The sequence below is a fragment of the Tetranychus urticae genome, chromosome 2 (genome assembly GCF_039701765.1).
Source record: "Tetranychus urticae isolate SD_2017Ah chromosome 2, NJAU_TeUrti_SD_1.0, whole genome shotgun sequence".
NCBI classification, from domain to species: Eukaryota; Metazoa; Arthropoda; class Arachnida; order Trombidiformes; family Tetranychidae; genus Tetranychus; species Tetranychus urticae.
The window spans coordinates 18243918-18267919 of NC_142959.1; the positions used below are offsets into that span (position 1 = coordinate 18243918).

The window sequence follows — 24002 nt, forward strand, 5'->3', positions numbered from 1 at the left end:
ATTTCAATAACATTTTCAGCTGAATCTGCATTCATCCATTCCAATCTAATATTTAAAAATAATAATTTAGTTTCATTGCTTCAATCGAATACAAAAAAAAGATTGAAGTCAGAATGAAAATCAACTTTGCTTAACATCGCATTTTCTCGATTTTTGACTCAACATCGAAAAGGTTCAGCAAAACTTGGCACTTCGACGGTTCGGTGCTTCAACACTTTAGCACCTTATAACTTTCAGTTGAAGAAACTTCGAATCTGCCTTAATTCGATGAAAAAATGATGAAATTTTTTGCAAAAACTACAGCAAAATCCACTCAATTAGAACTTGTTTTTCAAAAGAGAACATGAAGTTGCAGAAAAACTGTTGCCATTGGAAGACGAGGTGAAATGTTGAGATAAAAAAGTTCAACTTTTCCAAATCTGGTGTTCATGTTTATTGAATAATGCAAAGTAAAGGAAAATACGGTTCAAGCATTTTCATCAGTTAATCATGGAACCATGAAATATTGATGTGAATAAAGTTGCCAACAGTTTTTTACTCATTTTGGATAAAAAGGTGAGGAAGATAATGCAAACAAGAAAGACAAAAAAAGGTTTGAAAAAAAACATTTTAACACGTAAAATGTAAAACGTTTGGAACCTCAGCCAAGTATTCATCAGCCTTTACAACGCTTTTACTACAACTTTAATGGAAGAAGAAACGAAGCGCAAAACAGAGAGAAAAGTCGGAGAAGAAAAAGGTAAATGAAATTGAACGATAATCACGAGTTTTTATTAGATGTAAGCGCACAATAATGAAACACTTTTTTTGATGGATTACATTGCGAATTGGTCAAAATGCGAAACGACAATTTATTAAAATAAAAATATCATCAAGATAAAATTGCTTTTCTCGTTTTCTTTTGCTTACCTTTCTTCAGTTTTTCATGGTAAAGAAAACAAGATTGATTACCTTTAAGGTGTTTTACCTTGTAAATAAATCAAACTTACCAATCACTATTAGAAATGGAAACTTGATATTGCAAATTCTTGGTGTCATTACTTTGATAAATGTTGATGAATGCTCATTTTTTGTCTCATCATCTTTTTTAGAATCAATTATTCCAATTGAATGACAATATCAGGGTATTGTGAGATAATCATTTGACATGACTCTATTCATGATAAATTGTTCAATGCTGATCAACAGTTTAATCAGATGGCAAAGGTTTGTTTGGATGTTTCGACTTCAACCGTGTTAATCACTTTGTGCATTTCAAATGATAATCTTATTCGCTTTTATTGAATTTATCAGTTTTGTTTCAAATTTTCACGACTTTTCGTTTTACCAATTCAATGTCACTCTTGACTTTCTGACATTTTTTTTCTGGAATCAAAGTTAACTGGGAAGATAAAGAGGAAGACAAAAAACTCCAAGAATCTCTAGTAATGATGATGAAGATAATGATACTTGCACATAACATTTGCAGTGTCATCTTTTGCTTTTCAAGGTTGACCTGAATCAAGAATCGATTTTCTGTCAAGAAATGGAAGAGAAAAAGAAAAGGTTTTTCCTCTTTTGTTGGACAATTTTCATCTTTCTTTTTTTGAATTTATCCGAATTTGCCTTCGAAAATATTCGACTGGTTCTCTTGATTTTTTGCTAGAATTTTAAGCCTTTTAAACATCTTGTTCTCAAGAATCATTCGTTTTATTCAATCCATGCAAAAGTCAACGAATTGAGTACGGATTTCATGTAATTAATCTTGACTTGCCAGTAAAGGCTGTTAACTGATTCAACTTCTGAAGAATTGTTGCTTTAATCGATGAATATTGAATCAGTCGAAATTTCAATCAATTTGATTCATCGAATCCGATAAATCTGATAAGAATTTAGAATAAATGTTTCTCTTTTCGAGAAAAATGAAAATTCTTTAACTTCCGATCCAAGTTATGATTTCAATTTTGACTGATTCCATGTTGACAAACATTTATCCTGAAACTTGCGATTATTAATATTTAACATTTACGATCGAAGCTGATTTCGTTTGCTTTACCTTGATATTTACAGGTCGCAATATAATAAAGACATTAGTCTTTGCCATGAAGAACATGAAAAAGTCTTTTTTCTGTCTCAGTTTCATGCTAGGAATTTCACTTGAAGAGAGTCAAAAAAATGGAAAAAGAAAACAAAAACAATATTAAGAAACTCTTTGCGAATAAAATGATAAACACTTGAAACGCAATCTCAAAACAGCAGGATATATTATCATTATCTTCATCTTGAAAGAGTATCACTTTCAGGTAATCCTGTTGTGAGATGATGAACAAGAAGAAGAAGGAAAAGATGATGTTGATGATGATAAAGATGAAGATGGAAAAGATTCAAAATGATTGAGCAGTTATGCTTATAAGTGTAAACTGTTTCTTTATTTTTTGCTTCCCTGTTCCTCAAGTATTATTTTATTCACTCCAAGAGGGTTTAAAGTTTATCATTATCAATCCAAGTTATAAAAATGAATGACAAAAGTGCATTGAATTGGTAAAAATTTCACGAGTTCATTTCCGAGTTGCATTTTCTGACCCTTCTGGACTAAAGGAAAGATTTGATAACAGGAAAGGCAAGAGATGATATCATTGGAAATGTTTCAACTTTGGATAACCTTCAATAGGAATCATGAGAATGGTTCAATGGAACAACAAAAGAACCAAAATGAACACAAAAAAAACAGTTTCAACCCAAAATCGAATTCACTATTTCATTCTTCAGACAAAAACCATATTCCAAAACAAACTTTGTCAAAGCTTCAAGCGATCGAAAATTTTGTAAAATTTGAATTTCAATTTTAAAAGTTCTTGAAATTCACGAAATCAAAGTTCTGTGTCTTACTTGAGTATTAATAAAAATCATGAAATCTAGAAATTCGATCAGAGAATTTTCACATTTTTCTAATTTCTATCTTTTTACTTTTAATCTTTTGACGTTAATATGAAGGTAATGCATTCTGATCTGATGAATGAAACTGCTTGGAAATCAGTGTAAATATTGAAATTGAACGAAAAGCTTCAATGAATTAATAAGTGAATTGAGAAAAAAAACTTTGTATTACGATAAATGTAATTGATGACAAGATTAACCCAAAAATAACCATAAAATCAGCCACAAGGACAGATGCATTAGTGTTGGTAAAGAGAGAGAGAGAAGTGAAAGAATTCCAAAAATAGTCAGATGCAACTGGATAAATAGTGAATTGAAATTAGCAGTAGTTGAAATCAGAATCACTCCCAGAACATTTAAGGCCAACCAACATGTTTAGACTCATGATAGAGTGTAAATATTTAACTTTGCCAACAAGCAAAAAGTAAGAAGTGAAAGAACTAAGAAAGGATAAAAGAACGAGAAAAACAAGTAGAATCGAGTCTTGTACTTTCCACACAACCTCTCATCCTTCTAATCATCCTAATCATCATCAGCATCATTCGAGACACAAAAAAGAGAAGAAACTGAAAACAAAAAGTTTTTCTTTTAAACATCTTTCCATTTCACTCCCAGTGAGAATTTCTTGTTTAACCTTTCTTTTTTTCACACAATAATATTCAATTCTTCATTCTTGTACTTTCATTTGCTCCAAGGCTTTCATCTCTCCATCTCTCATCATTCCTCATCTTGAACTTTTATTCAAACTCCATTCACATCACTGTTTACCTGATTCTTTGGAATAAACCTTTTCTCTCTTCAACCTTTTTTCACCCAATTTTTGGCTAAAATTTTTCCTTCAAATTTCATATTCCATGCTCTTTGCTTTATCACTTTATCAACAGTAAAAAGTGGTTACCGTTTAAACATTAACATTAAAATGTTTTCTTTTCATATTAAACTTCATTCTCAATGCAAGACTTATAATAAAACGCAATGAAAAGCAAAGTAAAAAGTGATAAATTTGTACTTGTCCCTGAGCAATTCATCTCAATGCAAACATGATAACTTTTAAACTCATGTTCAGCTGAAGGAAGAGAAAAAAGTGAACACTTTTTCTTCTTTTCCCTGTTATTAATAATATTTGCAAAACTCTTATCATCCCTTATTAACATGACATTGAACCTCTTTCTCTTTACTCCCGTTTTCACCTTAATACATGAACTTGATAAATGACTTTACATTTCTTCGTTCAACCTTACAACAGTTTTAAGCCAATTGAATTATTAAAAAAAGTGAACAGAAAAATGATCTCAAAAACATACTCAAATCTATTCAGAGTCATGTCAAGAGTAAAAAGAATTGAATTGTACAAGCAAAAAAGATTAAAAAATTGACATCCATTGATATTGCATGCAATAAAATGTGAAACATTTTTCAAAACATTGACTAGTTGAGAGGTCAAATGACGAAACAAGGTTTTAAAGCAAACTTGCTCAAAACAATTTCATGAGCAAACAGTGATTCCAGGCTAATGTCCAGATGCAATCAAACTTGAATTATTACCAATATTAAACAATATTGATGTCGATGCTAAAGGTGAAACTAAATGTTTCTTGAAAGATGATCAAATGCCTTGAAGCTCATTTCATATTAATATTGACTTATTTGAAGAAAAACTTAAATCTTCTCAGCATTTATTCAACTGTAATGAATAATCCCTTCAATATTTGAAAGAAAAATAATCTCTTTTTGCCACCAATTCCAAAGCATTTCGCTGTTGTTTCGTCGACGAGAGCACAAATGAAACACTTTGCTAGAGCATTGTTTTTCCCTTTGAAACTCTTTTTCCAATCCGATTATTGAAGCCAGATTGAACACTAAACATGAACATGAAGGAAATGAGCAACTATAACTTACAGATTCGAATTTTAAAAATAACATTTTCTTACATTTCAAACTTTTACCTTCGTTTACATTACTTTTTGAATCATTTTTCCTTTACTTTTACCAATTTCACTCTCATTTGATTACATTTTTCTCCTTGTTTCCTTGTTTTGTTTTGTTTTTATTTTCATGTTAACATGTAATGCAAGCAAATATTCAAATATTACAATTGAATTGAAATAAATCAAAATGCAGTTAATTTTGATTCAAACTTTTCTTTTACTCTCAACAAGCAAAATCTTAATATCATTATAAACATTTAAAAGTAAAACCTGAACTGCACATTGGAATAATAAGATAGAAAATGATTCAATCATTTGATTGAAACATGAATCTGATTCAATTTGAATGTTATTAAAATCATTTACCTTTTCTATTCTAAATTGGAAAAAAGTCTCGTTTTGAGCTCGACTTTGCAATGTCAATCAACTTGTGAATATAAAGACTTCAACATTTCCTAATAAATGTATTCATTCCCTGATCAAAGAGTTTTATTATCATTTTTGTTTTGTCAAAAGTATCGATTGAATGACAAGAATGAAATCTTGAAATGGAAATGCATTTTTTGGGTAATTTTTGTTGTACCAAAATAAATTGATATTTTTCTTCATTTCTATCATTTCCAATATTATTTATTCATCAATAAATGAACATAATCGCAAAAAGCACAAAATGTAAATACATTTTTATTCAGCTCTTACTTGCAAATCGACTTTTCATTAAATTGAATTCTTATCTTTTCTCCATTTCATTCAAGCACTTTATTCAGTGTTCAATGTTTTGCTTTGTGAGCAATCGTCAGTCTCGATAATTGATAGATGAACAGAGTTTAACAATAAAAGCATTTAAAGTACTTGAATTGTTATTGAAATTGAATGCTAGGAAATGTTGAGCATTGTAATAAATTGTCTTTAGTTGATAACTTGATATAAATCATTAGCGATGGTTTAATGATGAATGGTTTTGCATTGACTTGAAAGTTTTTATTTACATTCCAAAGTGTTTTGCGATTCAATTTGTTTTTCTGTAAAGTTTACAGGAAATATGTAAATCAGTAAATGTTGATGAAGGCAGAAAAGATGAATAAATTGAATAATCATTAAGTTGAGTTGTAATAAATGATCAATTACGTTCATTTTTCACTCGAGATTCACTTTCAAATAATGACAATTTTGCATCATTTGACATCAAATATCATTCTGAGTTTGAGTTTGAAGTTATTCCAATCGATATTGGTTTAAATATCCATTCCTAACCTTATTAAATCATTAATTATCTCAAGTAGACTCATTTAAAGTTCCCATTTCTTTGCAATCAACAGAGTCCGTGAAAGAGATGAATCAAGTTATGCATTATGCGTTAGCCACGAAGGAACCGCTAAACACTATCGAATTGATATACTTTCTTCTGGAGAGCTGGCGATCCAAGACGGACACAAGTTTCCTTCAATAATGTCGGTAAGTGGCTCGAAAGGAACAGACAAAAGCTGTTTAAATTCATTAGAACTGCAAAAGCTTTACGAAAACTTCAATAAAGTTAGTTTTCAACTTAGCTTGATGTTATTGTTGAGTTTAGTACTGCAAAGCAAGTTGTTAAATCAATGTTTTCATTCCTTTCATGAAGTTTGCAATTGCTCCTTGTTTTGAGCTCTCAATATCTAAGAACGATGAAAACAATATCAAGTTTCTTATTAAAACTATTTCTGCAATTTGTGCTCTAATGATTGATCTTTTTTCTCAAACTTTTGTTTCACCAACTCTTAAATGTGGCTCTTTGTTACGATCAACTTCTAGCTTGTTAGCCATTATACTGTTTTCACTGATGGTTTATGGACCTCATTAGGTGAACCTTGTCCTCACTTGATTAACCCCAATCAAGCATATTCAACTAATGGTGATCTTATTTTGCAAAACACCTTGAGACACAATGTTGTCATTAGTGCCAATAATGTTGCCAATAATCAAATGATTGGTGTAAGCGGACTAACATGTAGACACAATTGTCCCCAACAGCAACAACAATATCAACTGCACCAACATCACGTTCAACAACAAGGCTGTTTGGTGCAACCTCAAGCCCATCAACATCAAAGTGCAAACTTTTACCGTTCCATGTCAACCGAACGAAATCGCAACCTTCTCAACACTCAATCACGGATGCGACAACCGACTTCAAGCATTAAATTGAAAGACTGGTTATCCAACATCAACCACAAATGGAGCCAACTGATATCAGCAGTAACACCCAAAAATGAACCAAATGAGACCAACCGTCGAGCTCATCATTTCTCAACCTTGCCTCGTAACCATCTTAACCATCATCACCATCAGCATCATAATCATTCCGTCAACCATTCCAATTCCCAGTCAAACCGATTCAACCTCAACCCTCAGCATTTCAATGTTCACCAAGTACTTCATTCAACACAACCTCATTCCAACCACCATCTAATTAATCAACAATCAATCTATGATTATGCAATTAACGGTAAGCTTTGTTCCTTCTGTAATTGACATTTTTTTCGTAAAATTTCATTCCAATTCACTTTGAACAATTCATTTTAATTTGCGTCACATGAAACCGTCTAACTAACGTTCAAACTATTCAATTGAACCTTTGCTTACCTAAACAATTTGAAATTCAATTCAATGATTAATGAACTTGAGTAGAATAAATTTTCTGCCTTTTCTTTACCCTTCCATTTGCACTGACAATTTGCTCTTGTATAAATGAATGTTTTATCCTGAAGCAATGTTAATTAACAATTCCTTTGGCAATTATCTGAATTATCAATTACGCAAATATCTAATAACAATTGGTTTTGAATTTCATTTTCCCATAATTCATCATTCAACATTATGTTAAATTAATTTATTCAAATTTCATTAATTTTCAAAAGGCAATTTGATTCACATTTTTTAATCATTTAAAACATTGCATCGACAACCTGTTGTATAAAATCATCATGCAATGAAAAGAGAAAGGCAAGAATCAAAATCATGAATAGTAAATGAACAATCTAGATTGGAAAATAATGGAAAACAAAAGAAAACTGAAACATTCTGCAACAAAAAGTGTTATTCTAATGCAAAATAAGCTTTGGAGCAATAATGGTAACAGAAGAGTTTAGTTTGAAATGAAAAACAATGCAAAGTGTCGATCGCTTTACAAGTCTCAGTCTGACTTGGACTCTCTTTTGCCCATTAAATGCTTCAAATGGTTTCGATGTTAAACTTGCATTGTTGACTTCAATGTTAGTCTTGAACAATGCATAACGACATCTTTGTACATTTTGCTTGGAGCAATACATCGATTGAACCAGTTTATGAATAGCTTAACCCAAACTATTAAAGCATTTCTTATTGGCATAACTTATTGAAATTGGCTGGTTCATGAGTTGGACTTTAACACTTTAGATCTTGCATTACAAGCATCAAATTTTCGCGACTAGGATTCTGCTTATTTAGAGGCAATTGCGATTGATTAGTGAGTTTACTTGGCCTTAACCTCTGTGCTATTCTTCATCTATTTTGACACTAACATTAGGAGTAATTTGTCTTATTTTTAGTCTTAAATTGCTTCCTGATTCGACGTTCAATTTGTTGTTCATTTAAATTAAAGTTTCCATATTACTAGCTATGCATACTCATTGCCTGTTTAACTTTTGATTGTTTTAAACACACTTTTCGATTGAAATTAAAGTTGCATCTTAATTGAGTCGACTTGGAATGATTGAGAGTGGGAATCAACATTTTATTAATTGTTGTTCGCGAGTAGAGCAAAGCAGTGTTTCCGAGTACATTATTATTCTGTTAATATTACCTTTGGTTTAATGGTGAATGCGGTAACAATCAAGGGAATAACTCTTGATTGATGTTAGTCACAGTGAGGACAACTTAACCTAACAAGTGTAAAGGGATAATCTTAATTGAATTAATGTACATTTCACTCATTATTTCCATTTCATCTTCCAAAAGAAGATGGAAAAAGAAGAAAAAACTTTTCATTTCATTTCGGTTTTTTTTTCTCTCTCTCTCTCCTCGTTTCCTTCAAGTCTTCAAACATTCCAACCTTTTCTCAAACAACTTGTTCCAACTCGACGAAGAAGAAGCAAAAAAACTCGAACAAAACTCATCATTTTCCCTTTGCACTCCCTCCAGTCTTGAGCAGTTGACTTTTTTCACTCAAATTGCTTGTAAACACTTTCACGTTTCAGGCTCTCTTCATTATCATCACGACTCTCTGAAAACTCCAACCATCTTCCAATCATCATGTAAGATTTGAAAATGCATCAACATGATGAAACCGAATTGAACAAAATTCGTTTCTCCAAAGTGTGAAATGCAAATTAGAGCAATTACAGCAGCGATTGCTTCAAATCTAACAATCAGAATCGATACTCGCTTTGAAAACAATTTTGAATTTAATCAAACTGAAAGCAATTCAATTTCCGAAGCAATCTTTTAATGAGAAGAATAAAGTTTTCAAAATTTCTTTATTAAACAATCTTGTATTTTATTGAAGCATTTAGTTTGTTCGTGTTATTAGACAATATTTAATTATCAAAGTTGAATGCTTGCATCGATCTGTTGAGATTGAAAAATGCTTTTTTTACTCGAACAATTGTTTCGTTTGTGTCAACATTGTTCACAAAGAAGTTGCTCTTTTATGTTGTTAACCTTATTCTGTTATCGAATTGACTTGAATCTTTGAGAATCTGCTCGATGGAATGAACAGAGTTTCAATGATGACGGAAAAGATTAGAAACGAAACTGTCTGTTTGAGAGAAAATTTTCTTCTCATTCATCTTCTTGTTTTCGGTTTCGTGCAAAGAAGAAGAAAAGGAAGAAAAGGGAAGAAAGTTTTACCTGGTTTCCTGATATGAAAGGTTCATTTTTCATCTGAATTTTCGTTTCATTTTCTTTACTTCATCTTTTTTTCTTGTATCATCTTTATAATCAGTTTCATCATAATCGTGAGAAAAGTTGAAAGGAAAGATTTTTTAGTTTTCTTCTTCATTCCAAGATGATCTTTTCACTCATTTTTTTCATGTGTGTTCGCATTCGATCATCTTTTTCCATTAAGTTAAGTTGTCTTAAGACATCTTATTAAAGAGTCACGAAATGAAATGAATTATCAATATTGGATGAAAAAGGTGAACAAAAAAGTGATGAAAAAAGGAGAAAAAGTAGAAAGTAAAAGCCAAAAGGTTTCCAATTTAGGTTCACTGATCATAAAGGCGAGTAAATTAACAATCTTTGTTCACCAAATTCAATATTGGATCAAAATAAATGAGATTTTGTAAAATCCATAGAAAATGTTTCATCTTATTGTTATTTCCAAGGAAGAAACTCTTCTAATGAAAGCGCAAATTCAGGTGAAACTCACAAAGATCATTTAGAAATTAAAAGTTGATTTTCATTCGTTATTTTGTTACAAAACCAAGATTTTGAAATCAAAGGAATTCTGAGTCGAGTTTCGAATCAAATTTCATCAATGGAAAACTTTATTGTCACAGTTTTAAGCAAAACTTTGCATGAGTCTTTCTGGAGTTTTCATTCCCTGTTTACCTAATGCTCTCCCAACAGTATAACTAAAAGTTACATTTTTGGTTCAATCATTTCTCTCGACTTCCGATTCAAATTGTCTTCATTAGAATGCTTTCCATGTTAATCTGGTGAATTTGTCTGAAAGGAAAATGTAAAACTGGTGGAATGTTTGACTTTGCCTTTTGCCAATAGCTACTAATGGATTTTGTGCGCTTCAAAATTGAGATGAAAGTAAAGAGCTAGTTGAGTTATCGAAATTTTTCATCTTTTATCTTTCAATTCATCACATTGGAAGACAAAATGTGCAAAAATAGTTTCAAACTATCACAGGGAATGATTGAAAAGTGTACATGAAAAGAGCAACAAAAAAGAGATGAAGATAGTTATGCTCTAGTAAACAGGGAAGGAAAGTTATTGCAAGCTCACCGTCTTTATCCAGCAACATCAAACTCTCGGTGAAATGCAAAGTTGAAAAGAATGGAGACGAAAAAAAGGTCTCATGAAAAGTTCTCTCTCTTTTCTCTTTTTCCCTCCCTGTTACCCTTTTTCGAGGGTAAAAATTGAATAGTCAGACGATACGCCTTGAAGATTTTGTGAGATGAACGAAAGGGATTTGTTGACAAACAAAAGTCTAACCTACAATGAGCTTCATTGTTTGACTATCAACTATGCAGAGGAAAAAAATGTTATCACATGTTGTCACTGGGTGATGACATAATGAGGCTTAAAGCTGAAATCGAGTGTAATGAACAATTTCGTCTTCCTAATTTCATCACGCAATTCAAAGTGAAACAAAGTTTGATGAATCAATTTTAATTTGGATCGCGTTTAATTAATGATTTTATCATTTAGCTTGATGAAACCCTTGATAGCTGTTGGAGCAAACAATAATCTTTATCAGATTTACAGAATTTTAAGAAAATTAAGTCTAATTAATTGCGTTAATTTGATTTCTCAACATTACTCTCAGAATCAGCTAATTTGATTAAACAAATCGAGTTAACCAACAATTTAATTAATTAATTACAATTGAACAAATTGCTTTCATTGGACATTATTCAAGATTTGAGTTTTTAACGAATTAAAGACTTGGAGTGACATTCAATAAAATTTTATGATATTCAGTCTGATTGTCCAATCAAAAGTGTGTTGCATGAGAAAATTTAATCAACACTTGTTGTTTCCATGTTGACTGTTGTACAAAGTGGTGTACATTTACTGGTATAAAAATGAAATTGGAAAGTGGAAAGAGAGGGAAACAGGAGAAGAGAAAAATGAATGAATGAATGACTCTCCAAGGAATGGGAAGGACGACAAACAAGGAGTTGAAAAAAAGTTCTGGTTGAAAATGAAAGAAGCAAAACAAGTACAATTTAGTTTATCAAAATGATAATAAAAAGGTAACTGAACCAGATTTTTGTGTGTCTTTATTTTCTTCCTTTCTTCCCTGTTTGGCATCTTCTTTTGCTGATGCTAAGTTTTTTGGTTTGTAAACACAATTTGTCCATAAAGCATCAGTTACACTGTAACATGTCAAAACAATAATCATTAACAAAGTTTACCAGAAGCATGTTAAACTCATTTGAAATAACAACAAATTGGCTCAACAAAAGCCAACAGTCCAAATGGATCAGTCGCAATGTACACAACTCGACCATTCATAATGAAACATTTGTTTAATCACGAAAACTCTCGAAATTTCAACCAGCATTTTTTCAGGTTAAGAGAAACGCTTCTCTTTAAATACGACAAAAGTCGACAAGACAGAATACAATAAATTGAAATATCACGCACTTCAAAAGGCATGAAAATAGCGAAAACTCCCTGAAGAAAAGAAAATCATTAAGCTGAAAGAAAAGAACGAATATCGTGTGAATCGATAGCATGAAGATATCCTGATATCTTCACAAGAAGAAAAGAGTTTAATAGAACGAAGTTTCACGATAAAACCTTTGAATGCGATTCATTTCTCCACTTTCCAGTCAGATCTCACGAGCTCAAAACGGCAAGAAAAGCTAAAACATATTAATACGAAGTTAGTTGACAGAGAAAGAGTGAATACTTTGAAATCGATTTAAAAGATAACTCAATCAGATTTCGTTTGACTTTATTTACAAAAGCAAATGAGTATAAGTTCTGAACGCTCTGAGTAAAATTTCGAATGCATTCAACTTTTTCTTTTATTTTTTGCATTTTGGAATAGATTCTTCATTCCTACCAGAGCGATTGAGACAAATGAATAAAATTTTTAGAATTTTTCTCTGAGAAAATTTTGTGCACTTTAATATTTAATGTGCCACGTTAGCAGTTTAGCAATGGAATGAAATGTTGAATAATCATTGGGAATGAAATTTTCTGTTGAAACAAGAATAAATTTCATTTGCTTTTTCCTTTTTTTAAAAGCAATGCAATGTTATTCACAATTATTAACATATTTACATTTTATTTCAATTTCGATAGGCATTATTACTGGGAGTGAAAACTGCTTGAATATTTATTTTAATATAAAATAATGGAATGATAGACAAAATTGAACTAATCCATGCAATACTTGGATAAATCATGTAAATTTGATTTCACAAAACATAGTTGACGAGACTTTTGAAGGAACACAAAAAAAGAATACATTTCCTTTTAAATATAAATTGATATTTTCTTTACTCCAATCATATTGTAATTATCATTATAATAAATAACAACCATCATTGTTGTACATTTTCATTGAACAGTTGAACAATTTTTCTCCTTCCCTTGAATAATGAAAAGAGTAAAAAATAGAAGAGCAAAGAAAAAACCTTTTTTCTTCTCAAAACATTCAGACTGAAAATATCAAAAGACTATCAATAGATGAAAATTGTTTCAATAATAATATCCAAGTAATGAATATTAATAATTTCAAGTGCAGGCAGAAAATGTAACGAAAGGAAAAGAAAACATGAAAAACAGAAAATGGAGAAAAGAAGAAAAAAAAGTGAAAAACAAAACTTTCTCTTTGCATCATTACACTGTTTATTAATATCATATCATTTCAAAGTTTTGCATAGTTACACTTGTCTAATAGTTGAATACAATTTGCAAACCAAAATCAATTTGTTTATCTCATTACGTTTCAATAAAATAATCCAATTCGAGTTGCATTCCTTTTCGGATAATAATAGCCGAGCAAATTGAATTGAATTGAAAAAAGCAAAGGGAAGATGAAGGTTGAGCAAGAAGAAAAAAGATGATCAATGAAAAGGAAAAGAGAGAAAAGGAAAATTTTGTAAAAACCAAATTACATTAGAGCCTAATCTAATAATAAATATGCAGATCCTTTAATTTCAAGTGAAACAGTAAAATCAAAGGTATTATTATAATTACATTTTTCAGATTGTATTATCTTCAAGTTTTGATATACAGTTTGATGAAAAAATTGCCAGAACATATTATTAGCCTGAAACTGCAAGCTCTATCAACAAATTTTCAGGTTGATTATGAAAAGAAGAAGAAGCAAAAAGGATTTCATGCAACTTTAATTTTGGTGAAAATTAAACTCAACAATTATCGTTTAATATTCATCGAGTTTTTGCTGTTGGAAAAATGTTGCAATTTTTTTTTGCTGTTCAACATTTCAATTAACTTTAATTTTGTTGCCTCTAATGAACACGATATTGATCAAATAAATCGCCTTTTGTTTGCCTTCTCGAGTTCATTATTGAATTGCTTTGCAAATTCATTTATAATGATATTGTTGCTTCCATCTTCCTCTTTACTCTCAATATTTTGGGGCAATATTTTAATGATAAACTTGGAAAATTTTGTGCCACTTTTTTGGGGCTTTCAAACCTTGAAGGCATTTCAACTCGGTTCAATCATTTACTCGCTTTTTTGACCAAAAAACTGATAATTCTGCATTTGTTATCACTTTCAGTTTCCTCAGGGAGTTGAAGCTCAATGTGACTGTAATTAGTGGTAATGTAAAATGTGTTATTGTTAACACTTTTAATGCTTAGGTAAACACTTTTCATCATTTCGAACCGTGAATCTGATTCTTTTAAATTTTCCCTGTAATCTCAAAGACAAAGAGGATTATAATTTCATGAGTTTTACAGACTGATCAAGTGAATCGCGAGAAAATTATGTTTCAAGAGTCATTAAAAAGAGTTTTTTTTATTGAAATGTTTTTATTGTTAAGGGAAGAAAAGTAATTTTTGATTTTATTATCGATTTTGGGTTTGACAATATTTGGAGATTGGTTAATTTTTTCGGTGTAAAGATTGTTGAGGTTTTGAGGTAAAGTTGTAGTTGAAGGAAAGTATCAAAATTGAATTGCTTTTGGAAACTTGCATTTGAATTTGAAAGTTTGCTATTCTGTTGATTGTAAATCTTTTATTCAGGCGAATCATGACGTTGGAAAAACAACATTTATATTGGATGATCAAACTTTATTCTTGTTAATTTCCTTACAGTTCACAACGGAATTGAATGTTGAACTGTTTTAATCCAAGTAAAAGTAAAAGTTCAACTTTGACTTGAACCAAAATTTTGCCTTCACACTTTAATTTGATTTTTTCTGCTTCAACATTTCACTTTTTACCAACAGTTTACTCTTACAACTTATTTTTCTGAGATTAATCTTGTTTTTCTTATTCTTACACGCAATACGACTGAGAAAAATCAAGTAAAGAAAATGTTTAACGCTTCCAATTATAATTGCAAGAATCGAGTTTAGACAAAATTATTAGTTGATTCAATTTGTTGTAGATCAAGACACAAAAATCAGGAAAAAAACTCGATATCATTCCAAGAGTAAAGTTGAAGGAAAAGTACGTTTTGAACTCGAGTCTTTCCGTTTGACAAGAGGTTTGAATTACAGTATAACAGGGAATACATTAATCAGAGGTAAACAAAAGGTGATTATCATGTAAACTTAATCAAGATTAATAAAAAACAATCTCATTCTCAATAGATTCTCAATGAACATTTTCGTGTTTTTGGTTTCTTCTTGTTCGCCTCCATTCCTATTATAACTATTACTTATTATCAAATATATTTTATATACAACGATATTCACTCATGGATAAAGATAAATAGCCTTAAGGAAGATAATGGTACAAACAAAAGAATGAAAAAGAGAAGAGAAAGAGAAAGTAACTCGAATAAAGACTATGATAAATGAGGCAAGACAAAGGAAATTCTTGTGTTTCTAATGCTTCCAGTGATAACAATGATGATAATTGCCCAGCATTTATTTTCCTCGTTTTTCCTTCCATTCGCGATTCTCTCAGATTCATTCATTTTGAGCAGCAAAACTTGTAAACTGGAATGTTGAGAAAGTAAAAAATGCTGCATCAAAATAAATTTCATTTAATTTGCCTTTTTGTTTCAACCTTTTTCTTTCCAAAGTATACTCTCAAGTTTAACCAAGTTGATGATGTTAATCAAGATATTGCCATTAAATGAAGCTTTAAACTTGAAACTAGCAAGAGCTGTAATCGAGTCGGAAAAGCGTCAAACATTTTAATCGATTTAATGAATAATGTCTCATTGGCTTTTGTAACAAATTTTGTGAGCCTGATAGCGATGTTATTGACACTTGTCACATTCATTTAAATCACCGAGAAAATGAAGAACAATTTAATCATTTTTTGTTAACAGCTTACTTCAATATCTAAAGTAATCGATAGACTTTGCTAGTGTACTTGAAGTAACAAACTTGGTTCATTTAACCATTAGCTGGTTCCATCAATGCTATAAATCATTAATTCCTTGTCAAAATATTAAAGAATATCAGCTGTCGATTCAACTTTGACAGTCCAATTAAAGATCATGAGTTTAATATCAGCCTTGACTCAGCTTGTTGCTGAAATTAAAATTTTACTAACCAATCAAATCAAGTTGAAATTGTCTTAAATTTTAGCTAGAAATATTCACGGTAAAGGTCGTCAATGCACCTGTATTGACAAACTTGACAAGAATTGGAGTAACATAGATAAGTCATGATACAGAACTTTATTTTATCTATGGAAATAGTGAAAATCGACTGGTAAGCGACAATTTTGTGTAATATTTCATCTTTTCGAGAAATAATTGTTTTGCAATGTATTTTCAGTCAAATTAGCTATCCCAGCATTCAATACGATCGCTTTTCAATTTCTAGCCACAGTTTCTACACCATATTGCTGCATTGCTAAATTTACCTTGAATGTGTTTTGATGATGAACGAATCTCTCCAAGAACATCCATAAGTTTACATGAACACGTCTATCAGACTTTTTCAAGTTGGAATGCCACCCTTCGACATTGTTATTAGATTTTGGATCCTTGTCACTGAAATGATTCCAAGTTTTAGCAGGGAGAGGGCCTCATTTTATCGAAAAGTATTTTAAAATAAACAAAGAATTCATCCAAGTTATCACTGATTGAGAAGCACTAACGGATTAATCCAACGTATGTCATCTGGCTTCTTTTGAGGGAAATAGAAGAGCAAAAATTCTTTTGATAACATGCTTCAACACTTGTATCTGATGTATCTCTTGCGATTGGTGCATTTTCAATTCTTTGCTCACATTGAATAATCAATTCCCATTCTCGATCAATGGCTCATGGTTATGATTTGAATAGTTAGAAACAGTACCATTGATTAGCTTCAATTTTTCATAATTACTTTGGTGCACTAGCTATATTTTTTTCCAGATAATAAATAGAATAAGCGCTAATCTGGAGCTCTCGTAAAGAGCTCTCAGGGAAGCGCTCCGAATGAGTGCTCCAAATGAGCTCTCAGATTGAGCTTCTAAGTCGAGCTGACGAAATAATCCTTTTTCAACTATCTTTCTAAACCCTTCTGGGCGCATGTACTCTTAATCTTCTTGTTTTTCTCTAACATTTGGTCACCAGGAAATCAAAGGCCACGATGAAATCTCCCATAAAACATAAAAACCCAGCACGAAATCTCAACCGCAGCAAATTTTCAGTCAACGATCGTTAGACTTGCAACTCTTGAACAGACCACTCTTCAGTAATAAAATTCTTAAAATAAAATTCTTTGTAGTTGATTTTTTTAAATTTGTGTTGAATTTACGTTTGATCACTTTAATTTATACACACAGTTCCAATATTCAGTAAAATCACGAACTTTTCTATTTCGATGAACGTATTTATTGAGAATTAAGTTATTAAGATCTGCACCACGATTGATTTAGTACGTTTGAAAGGAATTCAACTGATAAAATTGATTTATTTAGCCATATGATCAGTTTATTTGAACAAATAGGTGCAAATTTTCAAGTTGCATTTCGCTGATCTGTGACCTTTTAAGACTGCTATGCTTCAATCGACCCTCGCTCACTTACGCTACGTCACTTACTTACTTGTCTTACGGTCAAATGACCCTATCTGTTTCATCTGCCGCTGATAAAGAAAAAGGAAAACTGCAGATGAAGAGATCAGTCTTAATCTGAGACATGGTGACAATATACGTAGGTGGTAAGTAGCGATATCTCTACGTAGATGAAAAAGTACAGTCACCTATCCAATACTGCACCTACCCAATAATGCACATAAATTTTTCAATGGTCCCTCAATGGAGGTTAGACGTCATTTGTTTACATTTTACATATGTATTTTCTTATAATATGAACAATGCCTTTGAGAAATCTAACATTAAATGAAAGAAATAAGTTAATTAATAATGTTTAAATTGATAAATTTAAAACTAAAGATGCTGTGGTGAAGTTTAAAGTGTCTAGATGGACAGTATCGAGATGTTTAAATAATTCACAGGAAATTGATGAAGCTGTACAAAATGGATTAGGAAAGAGAAAGAGGTAAGCCAATTTTTTGTTCCAATACCAGCGACAAGTTGAATAATTATTTTTTTTCTTCTTTTTTCAGATTTGAAAGAAGGCCGAAAGTTTTAGATCATGACGAGCGGGTCAAGAAATGGATATTGTCATGTCAAGAAAAAGGTTTACCTCTATCAGCTACATTGATTATTGAATATGCCAAAGAGGAGGCAGAAAATATGGATCGTGATGATCTGAAATGTTCATGGTCTTGGTTTTCAAAGTTTAAAAGAAGAGTTAATCTGAAATTAGGAAGGACAAATGGTGAAAAAAATCGGTAAATTTGAAAATAGTTGACTATTGGAAAACAAATGTTATCCCAAGGATAATGATTGACTGGCAGTCGGAATTTATTTATAATTGTGATGAAACAGCATTATTTTGGCGGCAAATTCCTGTCAAGACATATTTTATCAGCAAACTTGACCATTCAGGAACCAAAATATTTCATGAAAGAATAAGTATTTTATTTTGCGTTAATCGCAATGGTGATAAATTACCTCCTCTAGTAATCAACAAAGCCAAGAAGCCACAGTGTTTTTATGCCAATTGTCTCGACAATTGGCATAAACACATTTTTCCATGTTTCTGTTTCCGTGTTGTGAGCAAGAAGCGTGTGTTTCTAATTAATTAATACTATTATTTGCTAAAAATCTTGATTTTTTATACTTTAATCTGTACGTTCGATGTGAAAATATGGAGAGCAAAGCGCATAATAAGAAAATCGAAAGGAATTGGAGATAAACATTTTTTTCTGGTGAATCTGATTGATCATAAAATTCCCATTATTCACTTTTACTGTTTTCCCATTTGAATGATACTTTTCCCTGAAAATGAATTTAAGATAAACAAATTTAAAAATGGAAAAGACTAACACAGAATCGATAAAGACTCATTTCTAGTCTAGTAATGTAAACCTTTAAATATAATTATTTGAGTTTTTTCAGTGTTTAACTTTGTTTCACCATGTTTTTCATGTAAGTTCAAGCTCTTCTTTCCCCTTTAAAGAAGAAAAGAAAATTTGAAAATAATTGAAGATTTTTATCGGAAAATAAAGATTGAATGAAGCTGAAACAGGCTGAAAGAGTGCAAAAAAAGACAAGAAAATAAGGTTTTTACAAAAAATAAGTTGAAAGTGCATTAAGACAGATTGTTGTGGATAATGAATAAATGGCCTTAAGATGTTCATGAAAAGACGAAGAAGATGATGATCTTTCAATCGGATTAGAAACAATCGATAAGAAAATGGATGGTGAGAAAAGAAATGCTGAATACAACAGAAAAATCATTAAAAGAGTAATCATTCAAACATTATCACAATGATTGCAACGATAATTTTACATTTTGAATTTCATAATATTTGACTTATTAGTTCGAAAATAAAATAACAACAAATTCGACCAAAAGCTCCAAACTTTCAACACTTTTAGCCAACAATGTGTCGAGTAAATCAATACATTTTTCACTTTGTACATTGCTCAGTGTTTACAGTTTACTTTCACTTTTCCTTATTGCTTAAGTAACATTTTAAATTGTACATTAACGGTTCTTGTTAAATTGACCAAAAGGAAAAGGATGATGATGAAGATGAACAAGATTCACAAATCTTTTTTTTGCCGATTTTCTCAAGTAAAGTGCAATGCTTTTCCAACATTTTCGTTCTGTTCCTTTTCCTCTTCTCATGCTTTTAAAGATTCCTTCTCAACATAATCATCATCATTATCTTCCCTCAGATGTGCAAAATTTCATCATCTTTAACTCCCTGTTAACCTTTTATTTTTGCCCTTCAATTTCACCGATAAAAGTCTAAGCGAAACAAGAGTAAAAACAAAAAAACTCATTTCTTTAAACTTTTCATTCTTTTGCTTCCTGCAGTCAATCTCACAAAAAAGGTTAATCTTTAAAGAGTCTGGATTAGATTACAAGTGAACAAAAAATCTTGTAAATCTTGAATCGATTCAACCTGCAACAAAAATCTCTGACCTGCATCAGAATAGATTACAAGTACAAATCTCGAAACAATATTTTTTTCAATTATTCGCTAACATTTTCAAAGCTTTAAAATAGATTTGTAAGTTGGTTAAATCTACTTGGAATGGGTTGAATGAGCACAACAAAATCACACAAACTCAGTAACAATAAATCCGTCAAACCCAATCCAAACTAATTGTAAACTCGCAACACTGCAGCAAAGATTCAACTTTAACAACTCACCAAACTTCGATAGTTTCACCTAAAGTCTAATGTTTCGCTTTTAGAGTCATTGCAATTCGAGTCAATTTAAGATTTTCTCGATTCTTTGCTTTTCAGATTTCTTTTCATTTCTGAAATGATCAGCATTGGGAAACTCCAAAATTCCAAGTCAAGACTTCTACATCAAACAGATCACTGAGTGAAACATTGTATAGTTTTGATATTTAGCTAAACATTTATAAATGAACATTTACTCGAGTATCAACTATTGATGGATTCATCTTTCACATCCATTTACATGTAAAGTGTTTCATATCTTCTCATGTCCATCTCATGAGAGTTTGAATGCTTAGCAAAAGTCAGGATTTATTGTGAGTTAATCTTTGACTAAAAATGAATGGAAACTTTTATGATTTTTTTCTGTAGCCTTTCTTTATCTTGTTAATACACTGTCACCAAAAAATAAAATTGAAAGAATGAAAATGGACCAAAGAATTGCGCTAAATTGTTGACAGATAAGTAAAGCTGATGATATAATGTGATAATGAAGTTGCTTTATAGTCAACTAATATGTGAAGGCAACAAGTATAGAAACATGAAATTTCCGGTCAATATTGTTAGATTATTTTCAATTGAACTCTTGTCAGAAATAATCATTGTTATACAATTGGAAATAAAACCTTTTTTTACTTCAAATCATGATCATTGGAAACAATTCATCTGATAATCCAATCTCATCTACCATTTTGATTCAATTATTTCGTCAATAATTCAATTCTTTTTTTTACTCCAATATTTTGTTTTCTTCGCTAAATCCTTTCATTGAAACTGAAAGGTTGCAATTATAGAGATGAGATGAATGATGAAAATAATGAAGTGAAAATCAGCACTCCAACATTTAATAACAATCTATGAGCATCAGTAATTTGTGAGTTAATATAAAGAAGCAAAGCATTTCATTAATTCATGATTCCATATAAAATCGTGTTTGATGAAAATCAACAAATTTTTAATCTAAAAAAAAAGACCCTGAAAGGTCATTCAAAAGTCAAACAAACAAAGACATGTCGTACTGTAGGCTTTCAAATTCTGTCTGCCTAAGCCAATGCCTCTTGTCTAGCCGCCTCAACCTTTTAATCTTTTCATGAAATCACTCCAATTTAAGTAAAGTACTTCAACTAACAAGCAGTAGTCAAAAGTCCCCTCATGGGTATTGTCGGGTCTGGAACTCAGCTTTTTTAACTTTTGCTTCCAGACAATGTGCTTCGAGAAGCTATTTCGGAAAGCTTCTTTATTTAATTATTTTTATATAATTTCATATAACTCATGTGCTTGGGGCACTTGGGCTACACTTTAATAGTGAATGGTCTAGCTTTGGTTTAATCATCAATAATCCTTTTAAAATCTTAAGGTCTTTAAAATTGGGTTTACAATGCATAATGTATGAGCTATTTTTGAGCTGCTGTCGCGGATGAATATCGAACATGAACCAGGAAGTTTCATTTACTGTGCTGATTTTACCAATCTTGCCGCATAACCTTTCAAGACACCATTACCTGATTGTCCTGTTTCATCAGCCTCATTCAAGCTACAGCTGTAGCTTATGCTGTGTTATGAGAAGATCTCATCAATGACCAATACATTAATTGAGAGATGAGGCCTCTCACTTTTAGTCAAATATCAATGCAGCAACCGATGCATTTGTTTTGCTTAAAACTCACGAAAAATATTACAGAGTACAAAACAAATTGAATACTCTACTCTCTACCCATAGTTAATTTAGATTTTTCCGACTTAACCTTACAGCAAACCTAATGGGATAAAAAATAAGAGTTTTGTTTGTTAATTACACTTTTCAAGTTTTTTGCTGTTTCATTGATTTTCATTTAACCAGTCAACAATACGGCAAACTCTGCAATCATGGTTAATACCGAGTTGATAAAACTGTTAACTGTGAATGTGCAGAAAAAGTCAGGGTTGATTAGCTTGATCGAAATATAAAATTGATTATCAATTAAGATGTTGAAAAAAGGAAGGAAAAAACTGGTGTGAAAAGTCAATTGAACCAAATGTGAAACTCAAATGAAATCATTAATTGAACTAGTTTAATCTTTACTTTTAAATTCACTGTTTTTATGATCTTTTTCGAGTTATAAAATATCTCGGTAAGCAAGAAGGTGGCATAAAAAATTGAACTTTTCCCATCCAATAATCGATCGTTATTAATAATTTTGTTTCTCCAAGCATCTCTAAACATGTCTTTACTTGTCATATTTATTTTACAATTATCTTTTCGTTCAAGATAAATGTCAACACGAACTAACGAGAAATCGTTCAATATACATGAACAACAAAAGGGTAAACAGCAAAGTCTAAAATAATGATAAATCAATTTGTAAATTCAACGAAATTTATGTCGTAAGTAAACTTGATTGTCGAGCAACAAAAATTGAGATTGTTTCAAGTTTGATAATCAGCTCAACTTTTGCCAATAAAAGTCACAATGATTGATGAGAAACTGAGTAATCTCAAGTTTCGAGTTGAAATGTCTCTCAACTATCGATTCAATCTTTCAATCATTTTTCAGAAACTCGAGTTTCTCTGATGTTATCATTTTGATGAATATGCACACATTTCCGGCTCGGAATTATGCTTTCTGGCTTTTAATTTTGCTTCGCTCAATTAAACCAATCGTAATATTAATGATCAATTTAGATGTTGGTAACAATTGGTTAAACTTGGAAGCTTTCAGGTTGAAAGAAAAGAAAGCTTATTTGTGTTCAATTTACGTTCGATTGCCGCTTCGTTCAATTAATTTTGCAAAGGAAAACTCGAAAAAATGATTAATCTGAAGTCTTAGAAAATCTGTTTAAAAAAGTCTCTTGGGTTCTTCAGGAGATTTCAAGTTGAACGAAAAAAATATTGAACTGTCCAGCATTCAGTTTGTAGAAGAAAAGACAAGAAAATCAGAATTTCAATCTTTACCACATTTGCTCTGAAAATTGAAATCGAAATGAAAAGCATTCATTTGTTGCAATTTTGAAGCTGATGGTTCGACAAATGAAAGACTCGGAAAAGTGTAAATCAATCATGAATCTTTTTTCATCACAAACTCCAATTGATCTTGAAGTTTGACTACAAATCTCTTTAGGTTCAACTTGGCAAATGTTTTTCCCTGTTTCCCTGATTATCTGTAGTCTTTTTGGTGATAAACAGTCAAGGAAAATTTCGATGTTTGATATTTTTATAAATTAACTTTTTCTTTTCTTCTTGTTCTTCTCCCATTATTAACAATGAATTGTGAGTCAAAGAAACATGAACAATAAACAAATTCTGACACAAAAAGTCTCTTTTTTTGTAAAACAAAAGATAACAAACTCTTTTGGGAAATCAAACATTTGTAATGTTGGTAGACTAAATGGGAATGTGAAAAAGTCGAGAGAAAAAAAATCGTAAACATTTTCGCTATCAAATTGTCATGTTGAGTTAATTTGATTTATCGGTTTTGAATACATCAAAAGTGTTGATTCAATGTTGAGAAAGTTTGTTCTCTCGTGAAGGAAGAAAAATAAGTAAAAGGAAGGTGAAAAACATT

The 24002-nt window shown here is 31.0% G+C and overlaps 1 protein-coding gene across 1 annotated transcript in view; it reads left to right on the forward strand.

Annotated features, from left to right (window-relative positions):
• The window catches only part of LOC107366811 (uncharacterized), a 72667-nt gene that overhangs the window by 8122 nt on the left and 40543 nt on the right, over positions 1 to 24002 (forward strand). The window contains exons 3-4 of the mRNA XM_015934451.3: positions 6164 to 6299; positions 6636 to 7329. Coding sequence (XP_015789937.1) covers positions 6164 to 6299; positions 6636 to 7329 — 830 coding nt within the window. The remainder of the gene's footprint in view (positions 1 to 6163; positions 6300 to 6635; positions 7330 to 24002) is intronic.